This window comes from Amphiura filiformis, chromosome 14 (genome assembly GCF_039555335.1).
Source record: "Amphiura filiformis chromosome 14, Afil_fr2py, whole genome shotgun sequence".
Classification (NCBI taxonomy): domain Eukaryota; kingdom Metazoa; phylum Echinodermata; class Ophiuroidea; order Amphilepidida; family Amphiuridae; genus Amphiura; species Amphiura filiformis.
The window spans coordinates 57,820,840-57,840,526 of NC_092641.1; the positions used below are offsets into that span (position 1 = coordinate 57,820,840).

At 35.9% G+C, this 19,687-nt stretch overlaps 1 protein-coding gene across 2 annotated transcripts; it reads left to right on the top strand.

The window, feature by feature from the left end:
- Window positions 1-464: 464 nt before the first annotated feature.
- On the top strand, window positions 465-15,968 carry LOC140170355 (uncharacterized). Of its 2 annotated transcripts, XM_072193726.1 has the most exons (6): window positions 465-796; window positions 5,548-5,604; window positions 6,822-7,022; window positions 10,788-10,916; window positions 11,469-11,496; window positions 12,380-15,968. In XM_072193726.1, the coding sequence occupies exons 1-6, from the start codon at window positions 481-483 to the stop codon at window positions 12,657-12,659; spliced, it is 1,011 nt and encodes a 336-aa protein (XP_072049827.1). In that variant the 5' UTR covers window positions 465-480; the 3' UTR covers window positions 12,660-15,968. The 2 variants fall into 2 exon arrangements, with proteins under 2 accessions (XP_072049827.1, XP_072049828.1); XM_072193727.1 differs by lacking the exon at window positions 10,788-10,916.
- Window positions 15,969-19,687: the final 3,719 nt, after the last annotated feature.

Here is a 19,687-nt window from a genome sequence, read left to right on the forward strand (position 1 = left end):
GTGCGCTTAATTTACATGAATAGAACTTTCCCAATAAGCATCACTTCAACTATATGTATCTTAAATATTTATCTTACATGTGTATTAAAGTATACATCCCGACTACCCCAGGTTGACACGCACACTAAAGTAACAACCTGAAGTTGACAAAATGTCTTCAACGGTCACCCTGGGTTGACGCTATGATTTTCGTTTTGTTACAGCCAATAGGGGACGTATTTTGTGATCACCCCAAGATAGAATGCTCTATAGAGCTGTATAAGAACAGCGTATGGTGTACATACATCGTAACTCTATATTTAAGTCCCTATCACATTGTCTACCCAGGGTAAGGTTTGTTTGATATGTAGTGGACACTTTTGATCATTTGTATGGGGTGTCAAGTCAATCTATGGATTTAGAATTTAAGTAACTAATGTACCTAATCTAATTTATAAATGTGGACTTTTTATAATTGTAGTTCAATCAATCCAGTTGAAAATGACACAAGATGGAAGTGACACTTCAAATGTCGTAGTGACAGAGGGTGAACCATCAGAGATAGTGTGTACGGCAATAGGAGCTAGACCTGCTGTTGAGATACGATGGTATCACAAGACCAATGGAGGATCGGAATCTACAATTACTGAAGGTGTAGGCAGTACCGAGGAAGATAATGGCGATGGTACATTTGATACAGTAGGCACACTGAATTATACTGCCAGCAGAAACTACAATGATGGCCAACTGAGATGTCAGACATACGGACAGCAGGTTGCAGCATCTAGAGAACATATTTCTGCACTGAATGTAAGATGTAAGTAATCAGTTTAGTTTTTATCAAATTTTGCTATTAGGGGTGATTATTTTTGTAATAATGTATTTTAAGTTTTCATCAAATTCGGATATTTATCAGTTACTATCCACTATATGTCATCCAACAGTTCCTCCGGATGTTACACTGATTTATGGAAATGACAGAGCAACATGTACCGTTGAAAGTGCAAATCCACCAGTGACAACTCCTGGAGGATTCACCTTCATAGTAAATAATACAGATTCAGATCCATACCCACCAACATCATGTGAAATCTAAGGTGCAATGTTACCAATACTACACCCATTGAATTTTTTTCGCATTTTTTTGCATTTTGTGAAGAAATGAGAAAAAAAATTGGACAAAGTAGTATGCAAAATGAAGGGGCAAATCTTCTCGTTCTATTGGTGGCATCGGTATCAATGTAGCTTACATGCTTTTACCAATGTTTTAAATTCACTTCATTTTGGAAAGCTTACTATCAACGGATTTCGTTAAAATTTTGGTTACATGTTGCAAACGCATTAGAGAAATAATGTTGATATGTAAAATGGGAATAAATGGTTCATGATGACTTCATGAACTTGGTGATTTTCAGTGCTCCACACCTATCAACAAACGAACTGGTTAAAATGCTTCTATTTTCAATGTTAAGCTATATTTTGTATTTTTAACTAGCGACATTGTTTCACTGAAACCTAATTAAGCCATAGGTAAAAAGTTTCCACAACCAAACTACAGTTATGTTGAAAAAATTGCATTTCTCTTCACCTATACCATCAGATTAGGTAGTTTTTCGTAAGCTTTATTTTTGTGATTTTGGTACCAATTTTACCTTTGTCTAGTTGAAATGGATTGGACAAACCAATCTAAATTGTACTCACCATTTACATCCATTCCCAAGAAATGTTATTCTGTCCATCATAGCATTATATATCCAGTAAAAAGACACACTAGACCAAATATCAAAATTGATGCCTCATTGCAGCTATGTTGATATATCACATGTGTACACAAAATGGGGTAAAATTTGACCTCAACCAGGTGACATATAACCTGACCTATGATGACCTATAACCTTATAGAAATATCTTTTCCAAACAACACATGATAGAGATATGATAGTATTAAATTTGCTATAGTGCCTATACCATTCATTGAGGAAGAGATATATAATAGTTGATCACAAGTCTGAAGATGGTATAACAAAGGATATAATTTATTCTATTCAAGTACTATTTCAATAGAATAAATTATGTTTTGTTATGAGTGAGGCACACATACTGAGTTACTATAATCCCATAGTAACAGGTAAACAAAAAAGTATACAGGGCAAAAATGATATACTAAAATGATTTAAAATCACTTTGTAGGTAGAGATATTTTATAAGTTTAGGACAGGAGATGATGAACATATTTATGTAGTTCATAAATTTGCAAGAAAAAAAAGAAGAGGGGTACTGATGAAAATCAGGGTATTATTCCCCCTTAAGGGAACTAACATGCAAAACGGCCCAGCACATAGGGTTACGCGCTAGGATGGCGAGTAAGACGGTTTCGCATAATTTTTGAGAGCGAGTTTGCAGTTAGGACGCGGGACTACCGATTGTTATTGTTCTGCAAGGCTCACTCAGTCATTTAATAAGGCAATACAAACGATCAAATTTGGTATTCAAATGAAAAAAATTTTGAGTTACACCTTTTCAGTGTAAAAATTTTTTTTTTTTTTAAATGAAAAGCAATAATTTTCATTTTTTCAGTAAATATCAGGAAAAACTGTAATGCTTGATACTGTATTTTTTTTCAAATCTTAGTGTTAAACTTAGTCGTGAAATTCAGTCATTTAGTGTAAGATTTTCGATTTTGATAGGCTTCAACTTTGCCCGCGAGCCTTTTTTTAGATCAATCTTTTAGCTTTTCAAAGTAATATAGTTCGCTAAAGAAGGATTTTTCCCAACTTTCTAACGCACATCACCGTGAGCGATATACAGCCTGTCTCAAAAAAAATTGTGCAAGTGAAAAGCGCCCTCTGTGGCAATTAGAAAACACCGTTGTGACATAATGCTTACATCGACATCAAGGGCATAGTCTTAGCTCTCAAATGCCGTTTAGTCTGTTCAATTTGCTTGTTTTAATCTCGAGATATGGTTACTTAACAACGAAAGGGTAAAATCACAATTGTGCCAGTTTTACTAGGGAATAGGGCTGAACATGTAAATCAATGATAGCATCAAGTTTATCAAGAGTTCCTTAGTGATATCAAAAGAATGCATCAATTACACAACAATACAAAATTGTTTTTAATGTTTTATCATGATAAAGGTATAATGATGCTCTTTTCCTCTTTTCCAAATTAAACGATAAATAAATATTTCACATTCTGCTGTAAAATTAAATACATGTGCATGTCAATGATTTTACCATGGTAAATACTGTTCTTTTGTCATTCAAGACATGTTAAAAGACAAACAAATATTAGACACTTATGGGTTAATGAACTTTAACAAGTTCATGAAATTTGACAAAATAATGAAATTAGACAAAATAATACACGCGCGCTGGTGTTGATGCGTCTAATGCACAAGCCCCGAAGGGGGGGAGGGCATTAGACGCATCAACATCAGCTATCATTGATTTGCATGTACAGCCCTATTCCCCAGTAAAAGTGGCACAATTGTGATTTTACCCTTTCGTTCTTAACTAAACATATCTCGAGATTAAAAAGAGCACATTGAACAGAACAAACGGTATTTGAGAGCTAAGACTGTGCCCTTGACGTTAATGTAAGCATTGTGTCACAACAGTATTTCCTAATCGCCAAAGAGGGCGCTTTTCACTTGCACAATTTTTTTTGAGACAGGCTGTATCATAGTTTTGTCAGAATTTCCGTTTTGATTCCATAATTTTTGACTACCAGCTGAAAATTTTTCAAATTTCCACGCGTGAAATCTTAGGCTAATACTAGCATTGTGGATCGATATCTCTGGGTGCCCGGCCTGGATACAGTGTTGCCAGAACTTCAATATAGCAAAGAAATTACCTAGTGTTTCAATTGTCATGAAGGTGACTGGGTATAGTGCCTTTTGTTTGTGTTTGTTTGAAATTGCTTAAACCCACCGAAAGTCATAATGAAGCAGCCAAAACAATACAAGGTTAAACATGGAAGTTTATAACAACCGATTATAATGACCTAAAGGAAAAAATCATTTATGGCAACAATGAGCCTTGCATTGTAACTTTGTAAGTCATGGTTAAAATGTGTTGAGTACCCACCCCACCCCCATAGGCCTACATAATATTACATACCGGTACCTTATAATATTTATATAGCACGGCTATAGCTATAGCTATAGCCTACATTTAGAAAGTAGGTCCTATAGCGCTAAATTATGACAAATAGGCCTACACAAACCCGAACGCAAGTCTGAAGGGTGTAATGGAAATGCCAACCCGCATGGGGGGGGGGGGGTCATTCAAAATTCACCTGGAGATAGGAGGGACAGAAAATTAAAATCCCTCTAATAACACGCGAATTTTTCTAGGTTTGGACAGTGGATTTTCCCAAGGACCTCATCCTAGGTAAATAAACAAACAAACAAACAGACAAAATGGTTTTCATAATCATGGAATCCATAGCCCCTATAAATTGAAATTGCAGGCTATCACGGGAGCAAATGTCCAAAATTCACCTCATTTACCAGAATTGGGGATTTGGGCTACCAAATCGCTGGTCAGGCAATCCTGGTTTTCAATGGAAAAGGGACCTGGTTGACAACAATTGAAATATCGATTATTTCTGCTGGTTGTTCTCAAGATAAAGTACTGAGTTTGACATTTTCGGAGCATGAAAAAAAAAAGGGTAAAATAAAAACGGAAATTCTGACAAAACTATAATATATAGACCCACACGATGTGCTTTACAGAGGTGGGAAATATCTTTCTTTAGCAAACTATATTAGTTTGAGACACCAAAAATGAATTCCGTAAAAAGCTCGCGGGCGAACTAAAGGCCTATAAAAATCAAAAATATCACACTAAAAGACAAAATATGATGCTTGAATTTTAACACCAGGATTTTTTAAAAAATGTATATCCAAGCACTATGTCTTTAACTGACATTACTGAAGAAAAAAAATATTGCTTTATATTTGACCGAGAAAATAAATTTCATAGCAAAAAGGTGTATCTCTGAATTGTGCTGATTTTAACATGTATCGATCGACTTTTAGCGCGACTATGCATTTCTAAAGAATTGGTAGTCCCGCGTCCTAACTGTTTGAGAGATAATTTTTTTAATTCTTTTTCCTCAGTAAATGTAATGATTTCATCATCATCGGCAGGTCACAGTTCACGTTTGTTTGATCATTTATCATTTTTTTCTAACAAAACATTGTATAATGTTCTATTCTAGACCTGGACAATACCAACAGTTATCACACTAATATACACACATATCTTATAGCTATCTTTAACATAAATTTTAATTTCTATATCGAATAATTTATCTTTTTCTGCTTCCTGTGGTAATTTTTATTCTCTATACTGCACATTTGTGAGCAAATTGAGGGCGCTAATTACATACATTTTTAATTTATAGTAGCCAAATAATATGATTTATTCCTTACGTTTCATGATAAAAAGTTTTGTAAAATGTCCTTGACACTTGTTAGTATTTTTTTCTGATGTTCGAATGACATTATACAAGTGTCTACCCCTTCTAACTGATTTCATTTTCATTTACCGCCTAACAGGGGCAACACCACCAACCATAACAACCGAGGGACCATCTCAATACCCGGGATTGGGCGGTATGTTTCATTTAATATTACAAAATTGCTCCAATATCAAAAATTAACAATGTGTGCTATATTTTGTGATTATTTTCAATGACCAAGATCTAGCTAGTACATAGGGTCCATAAAGATAATAATCTGACCATCAACCGGTTATCGGGAAAAGACCATGACCCTTTTGGTCAAATTACAAAAGTGCTTAAATTGTGTTAAAACTATACCAATGTATTCCTCAGGTCTGGAATTCAGGAAGTATAGTTTGACCTATCTGCAATGTTCCGTTTTTGAACTATAAGCAAAACGTTAACAGTTCAACGGATTCAGATTTTGACCTCTACAGGGGTCAATTTTTTGAAAAATTGCTCCGATTTTGATCTAAATGGTCTCAAAATGATCCTCGATGGTTACAGGGGAAATTGGTCAATGATCATTAAATTCCTATTGATGCTTATTGACCATGGCCTATTGAGCGATTATCTTAGAAATGAAGCACACATATGGGAAACGTATCTTATGAATTATTATTTATAGCGCGGAACAATTTTAGACTATTTTGATAAAAATCGGATCAATTTGTCAAATTTGACTCATGTGGATGTCTAAACGTGTTCTTTGACATTTTTGCTTATATCTTGAAAACATATACGGTACCTTGCAGATAGGTCAACGTATTCTTTTTCTGAATCCTTATGATCTGCGGAATACGTTAGTGTAATGTTTTTGCAAATTTTGGTTGAATTTAGGGGATTGGCGTACAAATTCTTATGATTTATGCCAGTAGCGAGCATCTCACTTGATTACATATTGGCATGTATGAGATAAACTGGGAATATTACGAATAGTTATTAAATTCTCTACGTGATTGTTAGTAATCCGTAACGAAGGGGTTACTCATCAGGTGCCTACATCGGAGAAAAGAAATCGCAGAATGACAGACAATGTCAGTACTTTGCTGAGGACTGAAAACATCTCTTTATGCATTATTGACATGGGCCTTTAGAGGCCTTTTTTAAAGAACGTTTCCTATTACTAAAAACCTAACTTGAAGGTTTAAATTGGCAAATAATCCATGTTTTTTTTTACCGCGTTCTGAAATTTCAATCATCACGACAAATCGTAAACAATCCGTCTCTGAGTTTGATTGACAGATGACGTCATACCCAACATTACGAGTTCATCTCTGCCGATGACTCTAGTTAACCCGGGATAGTATATGTCGTATTTTCCAACAGGCGTCGATCTTACCCTGAACATATCTGCAGTGTGTGTACCTGAACCTCCTTCAAACAATGTTCAAGTAATGATCAAAGTTGACGGTGTTGAAGTAAAAGAAGACACGGTGATAGCCTTGCCTCCTTCAGGTTGCTTGGAAATAGAGTGTACTATAACTAAAGGATCGTTCGTTGCAAGTACGAGAAGAAATGTTTGCACTGGTAAGTCAACATGAATCAATTATTTTACACTTAACTCACAAAAATCTAGATGATAAAGAACATAACATTTATATGGCATAGATGCGTTTTTAGGACATTGCAGATTCTAGCATTGAAGACTTTGATACTCAACTCACAATGTTATGGCACGTTGAGATGTAAGTCAATCGACCGAAATTATTAGTTGAACTTGTGTATGACTAAAATGTTTCGTTAAATTTACCAGATGTGCATAGCCATAACGCAATCGACTGACTGATACATTGTGATGTGCAATTAAAATCTATTTCATGAGACATTTTAGGGATTCTCCTGTCAGCAAATTGAATGGATAGCTGGGAATCCCCCTTTTCAGTGTGTTGCACAATTGGGAAAGTCCCCTGAGATTGTGAAGTGAAGATGACATCATAATTAAGACTTGGGATTTCCCAAGATTACACCATGTCTTGTGAAAATAGCAATTGGCTATTAATATTTGGGATTTCCCAGTGCTTGGTATATAAGAAAATGTAAACATAATTCTTCATAGTTTATAGTGTTGATCTGGGCTCGCTAATGTGCATACAGTCCAATTCCTCCAAAGAAAGGAAATTGCGAACCAGAAATATTTTATGTAGTCAATGTATTACTGCCTGCCAGTGTTGTCGGAGAAGATCTAGAATACGTCAAAGAACGTACTTCTTCCAAGAAAGGAATATATATTCTTCTGTCGACATGCTGATGAAACAACACATCTGTCAATATTTCTGTGGAAAACTGCATTGCAGTCCTGCTTCCTGAAGATATTGTGTGAAAGGTGGAAATAACACCATTTTTGGAGAAAGCAGCGCAAGAGGATAAGCGTTTGCAGAAAGCAGCGCAAAGAGATAAGTGTTTGGAGAAAGCAACGCCATTTTTGTGTGAGGATTTTATTCCCAAGGATATTTATCAATGCAAGTGTACAATGGACTTCGCTGATTTTCGCAGGACAAGGGAATAAGGATATATACATCAGCCGTCCAGAACATTGCAAGAACTCTATGTTACCATCAAGAAGAAGAATGCTGGCTAAGTACTGATTAGTTGAAAGAATAATAATAATATTTGAATATTTTGCATGTGCATTTGTTGTCATATATTGTACCAATCATATCTTACTTTCAATTAAAGACTTAGATTTTGTTAGCTTAATCAAACAGTGTATTTGCGTTGTGCATTCGTGTGAATTTGGGTAAGAAGTGATTTTGGCCTTGAGTCAGTGCGGCTCGTAACAACATGCATTCATGATGTCTGCGCAGGAATAAAATAGCGATTATTCTCTTTCATTTTTATCATTATTTCGATTCACAATTAACTTGGTGCATATCTGATAGTGAAAGCATGCACAATAAAATTAAATAAACCAGCTATGCTAATAGTAGAGATGTCCACTGTCAACACATTTGCTGCTACTGTCTGTTCAATTAGCTTAGATTCTTGAATTTTTAAGATATTTGAAAAAATAGAAAATTGTGGTCAAAGTCATCAAAGAAAAGTGTTAGCACAGCCTTAGACCTAACATGATTTATACTTTTCAAATTCTAAAGTTCAGTTTAGAACTTCATTTCTTTTCAATTTTGGTCTTTTCCCGCGATATTTTTATAAAAAGCCGTAGAACGTCGGGTACCATAAACTTTTTTGAATCAATCCATTTAGAGCAATGGGGACGAATGTCATAATGCGCTCAGTATTTATTCGACCATCCGTATCAGGAAGTATTGTCCATCAAAATAGCTATATATTTGCCAGTATGCCTAATTTGTGTTGAAACCCTACTGTTGAAACATTACGTTATTATTTATGAACTAAGCTGTTCTAAAATATGCCCAGCTTATATATATAAATACATTCCTTGTGTATTTATTTATTTATTTATTTATTTATTTATTTATTTATTTATTTATTTATTTATTTATTTATTTATTTATTTTACGAATTGGTCTGAGAAGGTATAGGCCTATAGGCCTACTATAAAATTACACATTTATTTTCAATTTGTTATTCCGGGTTTTTTTGGAAACAAAAGAATTTTTGCATCAGAAAATATTATTTAAAACAATCAGGTTACACAATTCTTAAAGTCACTATAGGCCTATCTGAAAATGTCAAGCGAAAGCTGATATTCTTGGGAAGGAATGATGGTATTAAACAAAACTCAAGTTACATTGTAAACCAGTTGAAATAAGAACGAAATCCATAATTTTAATGTCATTGTTTAGGAAAAAATAATGCTCAGAATAATGTTAAATGCATAAAACGTAATCGCGCCATAATTATAGTTTCGTGTAACAAAAACCGGTGGACCATCATCACCTATAGAACCTATCCAATAACCGGAACGATATAACAATTGGAATGGCAGGACAGATTGGTGGACAGATTGTTTTGCCAAATTGGATAGGGTCTATGCCCTAAGTTGAGAATGGACCGTCCCACTCGATTTGTAAAAAGGTCGCGAACCCTTATGGTGGACCCAAGTAACTGCCTAAAATGAGGCAAAATTGAAAAGAAATGGTGTTTTAAATTGAACTTTGGAATTTGAAAAGTATAAACCACGTTAGGTCTAAGGCTGTGCTAACACTTTTCTTTGATGACTTTGGCCACAATTATTTATTTTTTCAAATATCTTAAAAATTAAAGAATCTAAGCTAATTGAACAGACAGTAGAGCAGTTTCCCACTATGTGTATATGTGCACTCACCCCTGTATTGTCTATGCAAACACACCCCTATGCACTAAGTCCCAGATCTGATAAATGGCGCACAGTAGGCTTACATGCTGTCGCCCGAGACCTAAGACAGGATGTTTTAAGAAATTCCATATTCCACCAGAATACATTAACAAATCTCTTTCTTGTTTGGTTAGTAAATAGAGAGGACCTTCCTTTATCACAGGATCAACGTTTTTTAAAGAAAAAAAAAATTAATGAGAGGAGAACTACAACAGGTTGAAGTGACATCATTCTGTGCATCAGGTGTTGAAAATGCAATTATCTCCGAATTGGGATTGATTCAGACAAGCCAACTTACATACGTATAAAATTTATAAAAATTTTGAAGACAAAATGTGCAGATGTTAAGGATTTGAAGAATGTTTAAGCCTACCTAAACCCATCTCAAATTATGCACTTCTGACCACCATGTCCATTTCACATAGGCCTGTGCTACCCACCATGGTTACCATGCACACACAGTCTGTTGCTCTATGTGGTAAAGATAACCATTGAGTTGGAGCAAATTTCTCAAAATGAGTAGTGATTAATGTTACCAAACTTATGTTATGATGAAATATAATCATTTTTGAAGATAAAATGTGCTGATCTTAAAATATTGAACAATGCTTAAGACTACCACTATTCATTTAAAATAATGCACTTATTGTTCAGCTCCTCTATGGAGATATTTTCCATTGCATCCTTGAGGTTCCACCAAACAAACCATGGGTTTTGAGGTCTTATAATTATGTTGTTGTTTTTGTCAACAAAATCGCTTAAATTTTCAGGATGATCTTATTTCATGTTGTTATATACGTAGTAACCAATCCAGATGCCGATCCACAAAAAATGACATCAATATTATTACAGATATGTTTACAATATTGCTTGAATACACATGAATAGAGAACACATAATGTTGCCGCATATCGCCCTTCCTTGTGAATTGTGCCGAATTCACTTGTAACCATTCTTCAAGTAACCTGTATAAAATACTCACTTTATCATGATTACTTGAACAATTATCCTTGCAGATGTAGACTCTCCTTCTGGAGCTCCTATCGCAGCAGTAGCAGTTCCATTGGCAATAATTACGGCCGCAGCCATCGCCTTTGCCATTATTGTGTTTTGGAGGTCACAAGAAATGGCAAAGTCATCCCAACGTAATTATAGCGACATTTCAATTAGGCTGAAGTCAATACCGTAAAACCCCGTCTACAAGCATATATAGTGTTTTTTTATGAAAGCTAAATTAATTCGAAGCAAGCGTAAATATACCAATACAATAGATTGGTCTTAAAATAATACTTGTTTGTATATGCTTGGATCCGTAATGTATTTGCTCAAACTCCATAATGGCGCCTGGATTAATGTAGCTTTCATCAGAAGCACTCTATATGCTTGTAGACGGGGTTTTACGGTATTTCGTTATGATGTGTTTTAAAATGATTCACATATGCCTATTCAATAATTCTGAAGTGCAAATTTAAAACGGTATCATATAAAGTAAAATAAGGCCTAGCAATGATTTATATAATAATTGGTGATAATGATGATTTTGATTTTGATGATACTTATAATAATGAATATAAGAATACGAATACAACCGAAACAAGCACATATAACACAAATGAACAAACAGACACATAAAACACCATCGACATTAGCAAATACCACGAGTCTATTTATTTATCTATTTTCCTTTGCCGTTTTAGATGGAAGTGACCCTGAGTCTGGTTTCAGGTAAGCTTTGTTAATTCTAACCATGCTAACCCTAAAAAATGTTTCTAGTTTCTTAACTGAAGACTTGCAATAATGCCGCGCTTATTCTTACTCAGTCTGTTAGTCCTACCAGACCTACCAGTGGGAACGCTTTGTGTACATTCATTTGCTTCGGTCATACCCAGCAAACACAAAATGTTCTTAAAACGTTGTAATAAACATTTAAATGTCGGGTTATATAAAAACCTCACATTGAACGAAACAAAAGTAGTGAAAGTTTTGACTTGATTTTCGTTAAGTATAAACTATGAAATTGAATAAAAATGTTGCACGAATGTCTCCTTACCACTGCCGCTCGCGAATTAGTTTTAGCCTACTTTTACAGAAACTCATCAAGATTACACCAAAGGCGGAAGGATTTAGTGTAATGCTCCGTTAATATGCCGAATTGGGCTACTCGTTGCAAGCCGTCAATACGATAAAAACATTGACCCATAGAAGCAAATTGAAAAAAGGGCTACATGGCCTTAATTTTTTTTAAAGTGGGTTATTATCAACTTGTTGACACAGCTATGAAGAAAACGTAATCAATTATGTTTTACTTACCAGATTTTGAAGAAAATAATATGTTAAAAAACATTGTAAAGATTAGGTTATTTTCACTTTCATACACGCATTTTTGAGATATTTTATCGGATTTTTTTTCCCTGTCCATACTTGGGCCATAATATTTTGAAATAAGGGTCACACTATCGCATTTCATTTAGAAAAATAGGAATCTCTCACTAACTGCTAAACTACCCATTCTCTGTCTTCCACAACTTTGAAAGTTGATTAGCGACAATTTAAATAATCGAAATTATTTGTGTTTTGAAAGACCAAATAATGATTCTTTTTTCTTCAGAGGAGGCGTTCAACAAAGCCAGACGTCAAGACAAGCCACACCTCAACCATATATGGAACTTGATCCACGAACCCGTGAACAAAACCCAGAAGCACAATCTCAGCTACCGGATGCACAATCTTCTATGTACGAAGATATTGGAGATGATGGGAACACAAAGGATCGTGCATATCAGGAACTTGGCCAACCTGCACAGCCACCTGCACGTGATAATTCACAAGCTCAAGCATACGTTAATGTGAATCAAATGCAAAAGGGCAAACGGGGAAAACGTCGTTAATATAAGAAACATTTCAGGGGAACAATTTAACTGTTGGCGTCATACTTGCCTACCAATATAGGTTCCATTTTTTTAAACGTAATACCACCCATCTAATACACAAAAACACTTCACTGTAGACACACTCCACCGCAAACGCAACTCCCCATCTGATACCCACACACACACACACACACCCCCCCCCCCATACAGACCTGTCGATGTCAATTTTGGACCGAAACACACATCCCAGAAGGGGTGGTATATACTTGATCAAACATTTTTTAGCTAATTCCAAATTCGAGTGAATGTTCATACGTGTTGGTAGAAAACAGCAGATTCATTCAACACAAAAGTATGACCCAGTGGCGAAGCGTCATAGGGCACGGGAGGGACACGTGACCCCAATCGATTTGAAAATTTAGAAAATCCCATCGGCTAGTTGACCCCATCGCACCCGGTGCCCCCAACCATGCCCCCCGGATGACTCACGCTACGTCACTGATATGGCCAACCACAATATTTCGCCGTTAGTTGCTAATTGATATTATTTGTAAATGAAAATAATTATGTTAAAAAACACCAACTGACGTTTCATCCGCGTAGACAAGACCGGATTTCTTCAAAGCTCTGACGACGGGAACTACCGTACCTTTTTATTGTTAAACATTTCAAAATAGCCCCAGTCAATTTTTAAGGGGGATAAGTGTACATCCTCATCACTGAATCAAAACTTGATTTTTCAGTTCAAGGCCTGAAGATAGTCCTAACATCTCTCTGGATGACTTCACTATAGAGGAAAAATTGATATGACAACAGCGGATGGGCAGATGTCTGATCTATCACACGAATGTCCAGTGCCAATATTGTCAGAGAACACAGCCTGGAACCAAAAAGCTGATGATATTCGTTCAAAGAGTGGTCATAGGCCTACTGTTATCACTATAGGCCTAACTGTCCTCAAGGGAATAACCAAGATACTAGGCTCAAATAATAGAATCCTGACTGATGGCAATTCCAACAGTCATCATCATCATCGAGAGAGAGAAGCCACATCTCCCACATATGCAGAAGGCAGGGCTGCTTTGGATTTTTTGCTGCACCCATGATCTCACCTCATTTTGCAGGGGCCACTCATCAACTTGTCAACTGCCTGGACTTCATCATCACCGGCATGCTCCGAACCTTTCCACACTAGCTACCATCGATCACAACATTGGAACCTCTCGTCGAGGGTGTTCCTACATAATTTGCTTCCAAGTAAAACAGGAACCCTCCAGATAGATAATCTGGAGGAATATACCTTGAAAATTTTATTCGATCACTGAATCTTTGATATAATACCTTCCTTAGTCATACTGGATTGTCTCGAGTTGGATTATCTATAGCTTTTAGCTGTAGATTTCAGAGCAGTGATCAGGTCCGTAGTCAGTGGGTACAGGTGCGCTAAAATAAACAAGTCCACTCTTCAGGGGGAATTTTGAAATGTACCCAAAAAAGTCAAATTAGAATGAAAAAGCACTTTTGATTGTTAAACAATTCAAAATAGCCACATAAAGTCAGGTTTTAGAGGGAGGGGTGGATAAGTCCAAATTTTGCATGTAAATTAGGTAAAACAGGTAAAAAAAATAAGCGCACACCCAAAATGACTTTGTAAAGCACCCTGGGTGCTTATTGGAATGAATACGGTAATTCATTTTGATTAAAATTAGAACATTTATCAATATCTGCATGACACCTTAGCTGTGGAGCCTAAAATTTCACTATGGCTTTTTTGCCTATAACTCGAGAACAGAACTGCAGGACATGCATCAGAAATATGTCAAACTGTACTTTCTTTGAATCCTTATGATAAGAGGAATACATTGGTATGATGCCCCTGCATAATCGGCCATATTTGTTTTATGTAAATTGGGCCACTTTCCCTGCGGTGAATTTGTATGACTTTTAAAAATTATGTTGCAATTAGTCTCAAGCGAACACAGTGAGAGATATAGGTATATTGCCTTGATTATAGTGAAGTAAAACCAATTCATTCATTCATTCATGGTTTATTAAAAGACACGGTAGCAGCTAAAAGCTGAATTGATGTGTTAAAAAACAACAAAAAGCATGACATATATTTAAATATCAAAAATATCACTTAAAGTACACAAAATAAACCAAGGGGCGAGACCTCATCCTGCAACCAGAACCCACGGAAAGAGAGGTCCGCAGCTAAAAGTGTGGTCAACTGGACCTGGGAAAATGGTGGAAAGGAGGTGGTCTCACCCCAAGGATAAAATTATTCGAATAGTAATGACCAATAAATATGATATTGCACGTGAAGAAATACATTATTCAAAATAGATAACAGTAAAAAGAAGGAGTCGTGTTGGGGCGAGTCATCATGATCCCAGAGGGGTGAGAGAGAAAGAGATGCAAACCCCTAATGAGGGCATGACCACTCGCTCCAAAACAACTACACCAATAAAACATATCAAAGCATACAAGAAGATCAAAAGTTTAAATACTATTGCACATATGGAATATAATAATATAAAAGATGTAACACAGGCATTGTAAACAAAAGCGACACATGGTTAAATTGTTGAAATGCACATCAGGTATGAAAACATCACTATAAAAATGGTTGGTACATATTGCAGTTAAGAGTTCAGCAGTCTGGTTAGGTAAGGTATTGCACTATCATAGTATCTTTTGGTTATCCAAGTTTGGGTTGTAAGTTTGTGAGCTCCACGCAAGTTTCTGCATTGGGCAGAACGCCTATCAGTGGGTAACCAGTCACGGAAGGTTGGGTCTTCAAGTAATTTTTTGGCAAAGTCAAGACATATTTGATGCTTGGAGTGCATCATGATAAGATATGTATTGTTGACGCAACATGATTCTCAGAGCCCGCTTCTGGACTCTTTCTAAAGCAGCGGATTGAACATTTGTGAGACTGCTATGCCACACAGGGACCGAGTACTCTAGCAGTGGTCTGATGAAGCCAACGTAAATGGTGATCAGATCTTGCAGGGGCAAGTTAAACCGCTTAAGAGTAGTTAACATGAACAACCTACCTGCAGCACGTTTTATGACACTGTTGATATGAATGTCCCACTTTAAGTCACTGCTGATCTGAACACCCAATACCTTGACAACATCAACCTCTGCATCCTACATTTCTCCACTAGTGTGATATCATCTACATATTTCAGTGCAGAAATTTGCTGAACATTGGATGGCAGCATCACATGATGCAGTCATGTCTACAGTAGAATTCATCTCGACCTTTGCAGGACTTAAACCCCATTAAAAGCTATTAAACCAAGATAACACTCATTGAAACAGCTCAACTGATTAAATCGGATCTTCTCTGGTTGTGCACATGTGTCTGTTTTATATGTTCGGTATCGCTATGAGGTGCTATAATACAGCTTCAGTTGGGTAACTGATTATAAAGGAAACGAAAGGAAACAATGGTATGTGGACCTTTGTTCACGAAATGAGACAATGGCCTGCTTTTTGTTAACCAGCATTCTTGAAAATGAGCAACATAATGATTGTTGACTTAACACGGTTTGGAAATAATTTCTTCATATTTTTGGTGTTATCTGTCGTTTACATATCCTTCCTAAAACACAAAAGTGCGACTATTTCCAAACACCTAAATTAGCGAAAAATTTAGGACATGTTACAAAACTATATTTTCTAGAATTTCAAAGAATAGTTTAAATGTAGCTTGTACCGTTTTTTTGTGGCATCCTTCAGAACGGAGCAGTCCGTTAACAATCGTTACCAATATAGCTCAATATTTTCGGTCAAATCTCCATTCAATTAACACGGGGAGTTGGCTAGCTATGAGCTAGCTATGCTTTGCCCTCACTCATATTCTACGAAAGTGCGACCCTTTCTGAACATCTAACCTAGCTGTAATTTTAGATCATGTTAGAGAAATATATTTGCTAGAAGTTTGGAGAATAGTTTAAATATTGGCCGGTTATTTTTCACACAGTGATGTTAACTAGGCAAATGCAATATACTTCTAACATACACTATTTGTAAAGGTCGCGCGTCAATGGTGAGAGCACTGTGTATTGTGTATAGGAAAACGGACAGTAACTGCAGTATGATTGTTTAACACTAAGAATGAACCTGGGCCAACCAAGGTACCAATGAACAGGGGCAGGCAGGGAATACGTTAAACAAGATAATGAGTTGTCATAAATGGAAACTTTTTGATATGCACTTTGCCCTTTGATCTCACATATCCAAGCAATCACCAATCAAACAAAACTGCACATAAACATGATAAACACAACATAAGGTCAAAATATGTGGCGTTGGTGGTTGTTTGGTGTGCGGAGAGTGCGGAGGGTGTGTATGTAGGGGTAGTGAGTAGGGGTGTGGGGTCTCGTGGGTGGGGTGTGTGTGTGGGGGGTACGGGGAGTGTGGCCTATGTGGGATGTGTCGGTGGGGTTGGGTGGACAAGCGTGTGGTATGGGCATGTTGGGGGGGGGGGTGGTGTGTGTGGTGTGTATATATAGGAGTACTGAGTAAATGGGTGGTGGGGTATACAGGGATGTGTATGTAGGTGTGGTATGTATCGGCGGGGTGCGGAGAGTAGACCAATGTCTACATTATGTGTTTTTATCAATCTTCTGTTGGGTCTTTTAATGTTCTGATCGATTGATTGATGTATATGGTAATTGAACATTAACAATTTTAGTGTTATCTAGCCTATTTGTTATTATGTATCTTTGTATCTTTGTTTTATGCACAGAACGCACTTGTGTTTACCAGTGCTTAGATCACTGATCTTGGATACCCACTTTAAATATGTAGACTGAAATAAATAAATAAATAAATAAATAAATAAATAAATAAATAAATAAATAAATAAATAAATAAATGCACGGAGAAATGTGATATGACGCACGTAGTAGTAACTTTATTGATATTGATAATTGTTAGCTTTCGACTATGTCTTCATCAGGCAACTCAAATAGGATGGACACCACTTCCTATATGGTTGCCTGATGAAGACATAGTCGAAAGCTAGCAATTATCAATATCAATAAAGTTACTGCTACGTCCGTCATATCACATTTCTCCCGTGCATTTATTATTTCCGGTATGACAACCTCAGCGTGTATTTACATTATCAAATTTCTCACAATAATAAATAAATAAATAAATAAATAAATACATAAATAAGTAAATAAAATAAATTAATAAACAAACGCCCAAACATTAGATATACGAGTTCACAATTTGTCAAATTACAGAGAAAGGAAGTATTAACGCTTAAATAGTATTTAAGGGGGTTCGAAACGATGTTTCTGGAAAACAGAAAGTAAATTTAGAACCATTTGAACAGATTGAATAAGTTAAGCTAAATACACTGAGCAAAATAGTTTTTGTTTGAAGGAAATCGGACATACGGTTTTCAAGATATATATGTTTTTAGTTTCTTTGTATTCTATTGTTTTTGCCAATATATTGATGAAGTTAATGAGGAAAATTGGCAAAATGTGCTCATGAATATTCATGTTTGCCAATATTATACCAATATCTTATGAATAAACCTTCATACTACTTTTATTTTATATGATTTTGACATGAAACTTTGCCAATGTGTTTCTATGGCCTAAAGCATTAACATGTGATTTTCCCGCACATCTAATTAGCATATTTGTATAATTAATTAGCATTATACTTAAGGCTAATTAATTATGCAAATATGCAAATTAGATGGGCGGAAAAATCACATGTTAAAGGTTTAGGTCATAGAGACACATTGGCAAAGTGTCAGGTCAAAATTCGTAAAGGTAAAAGTAGTATGAAGGTTTATTCATAAAATATTGGCAAAATATTGGCAAAAATTAATATTAATGAGCACATTTTGCCAATTTTCCTCATTAACTTCATTAATATATTGGCAAAAACAATTTCTCCTGAAAATAGAGAAATTGTGTTGGTAAAGTCGGACTCGTACGGGTCCTTCCCCCGTTCGAAGCGAAATTAATTTTCAAGGCAGCGGGCTGAATGACGTAAGTAAATGAAGACGAAACTATTATATAGGGAAGAGTGGGGTAATCCCGAACACCTTTTCATTTAAGCCTATTACTGCACATTGAAACAACGAAAGATAGAATAAAGCATACCAATAACAAAAATGGGATTACCCGCTGTTCCCCTATGTTCACGGTAACATGAGCCTAGAGCTCTTTTCATGTTCATTCATGTATAAATGCGCGGCCTTCAATAGTCGAAAAAAAAGTTAGCTACCGGCCCATTGAAATTGTTTATTTGCATAATAAATACAATATCGATCACGCTCAAATTCTAAGCTAAAATATTTTTATATTTTTTAGTCCAAATATTTCTCATGGTGTTGATATACATATGAATTGTAATATCACAATTTACTAATATACAAAAAAGAAGCCGCTGATTTTATCCATATGTTTAAAAACCATTAAATTTGTAATACTTGATTCAGAGTTTGTTCTGAGAACAATAACAGTATACGTTCTGTGCATTGAGTGTGTTTACAGTCCATTCTTTCAAAGCGGGCACATCTCATTTCATGACGTCAAACTTTTTTCTAGGTCAAATCTGTCTCGTTCGAAGGAACTCACCGCTTACAGTTGGTTTTTGTGGAATATCAATTTTAAACGTCTTATTTTCTCAGAGACACACGGAACAACTTGGCCCAACCTATAGGAATGTGCAACTTGATTTTCCGCAGGGCTACAAAGAACCACAAGCCGCGAAATTTGGATATCCAACTAGCTGGAGGCTAGGATTTGTAATATAATCCACCCAAGTCCAAACTTGACATCATCCTTTCACTGAATCAAAATTGGATTTTTCAGTTCAATAGTTTAAGGCCTGAAAATAGTCATAACATCTCTCTGGATGGCTGATCACACGAATGACTTGTCAAGATTGCCAGAGAACACAGTCTGGAACTAAAAACCTGGTGATATTCACTAGCTAAACAAAGAATAATCATGCCTGCTGTTATCACTACTGAACCAACATCAGAATCCTTAGGGGCT

Excerpts from the sequence above, each read along its gene's own strand:
- LOC140170355 (XM_072193726.1), top strand. The coding sequence starts at position 481 with ATGACACAAGATGGAAGTGACACTTCAAATGTCGTAGTGACAGAGGGT. Across the intron at positions 10,917-11,468 it reads AATGGCAAAGTCATCCCAAC|ATGGAAGTGACCCTGAGTCT; the intron begins GTAATTATAGCG and ends TTGCCGTTTTAG. Across the intron at positions 11,497-12,379 it reads GACCCTGAGTCTGGTTTCAG|AGGAGGCGTTCAACAAAGCC; the intron begins GTAAGCTTTGTT and ends TTTTTTCTTCAG.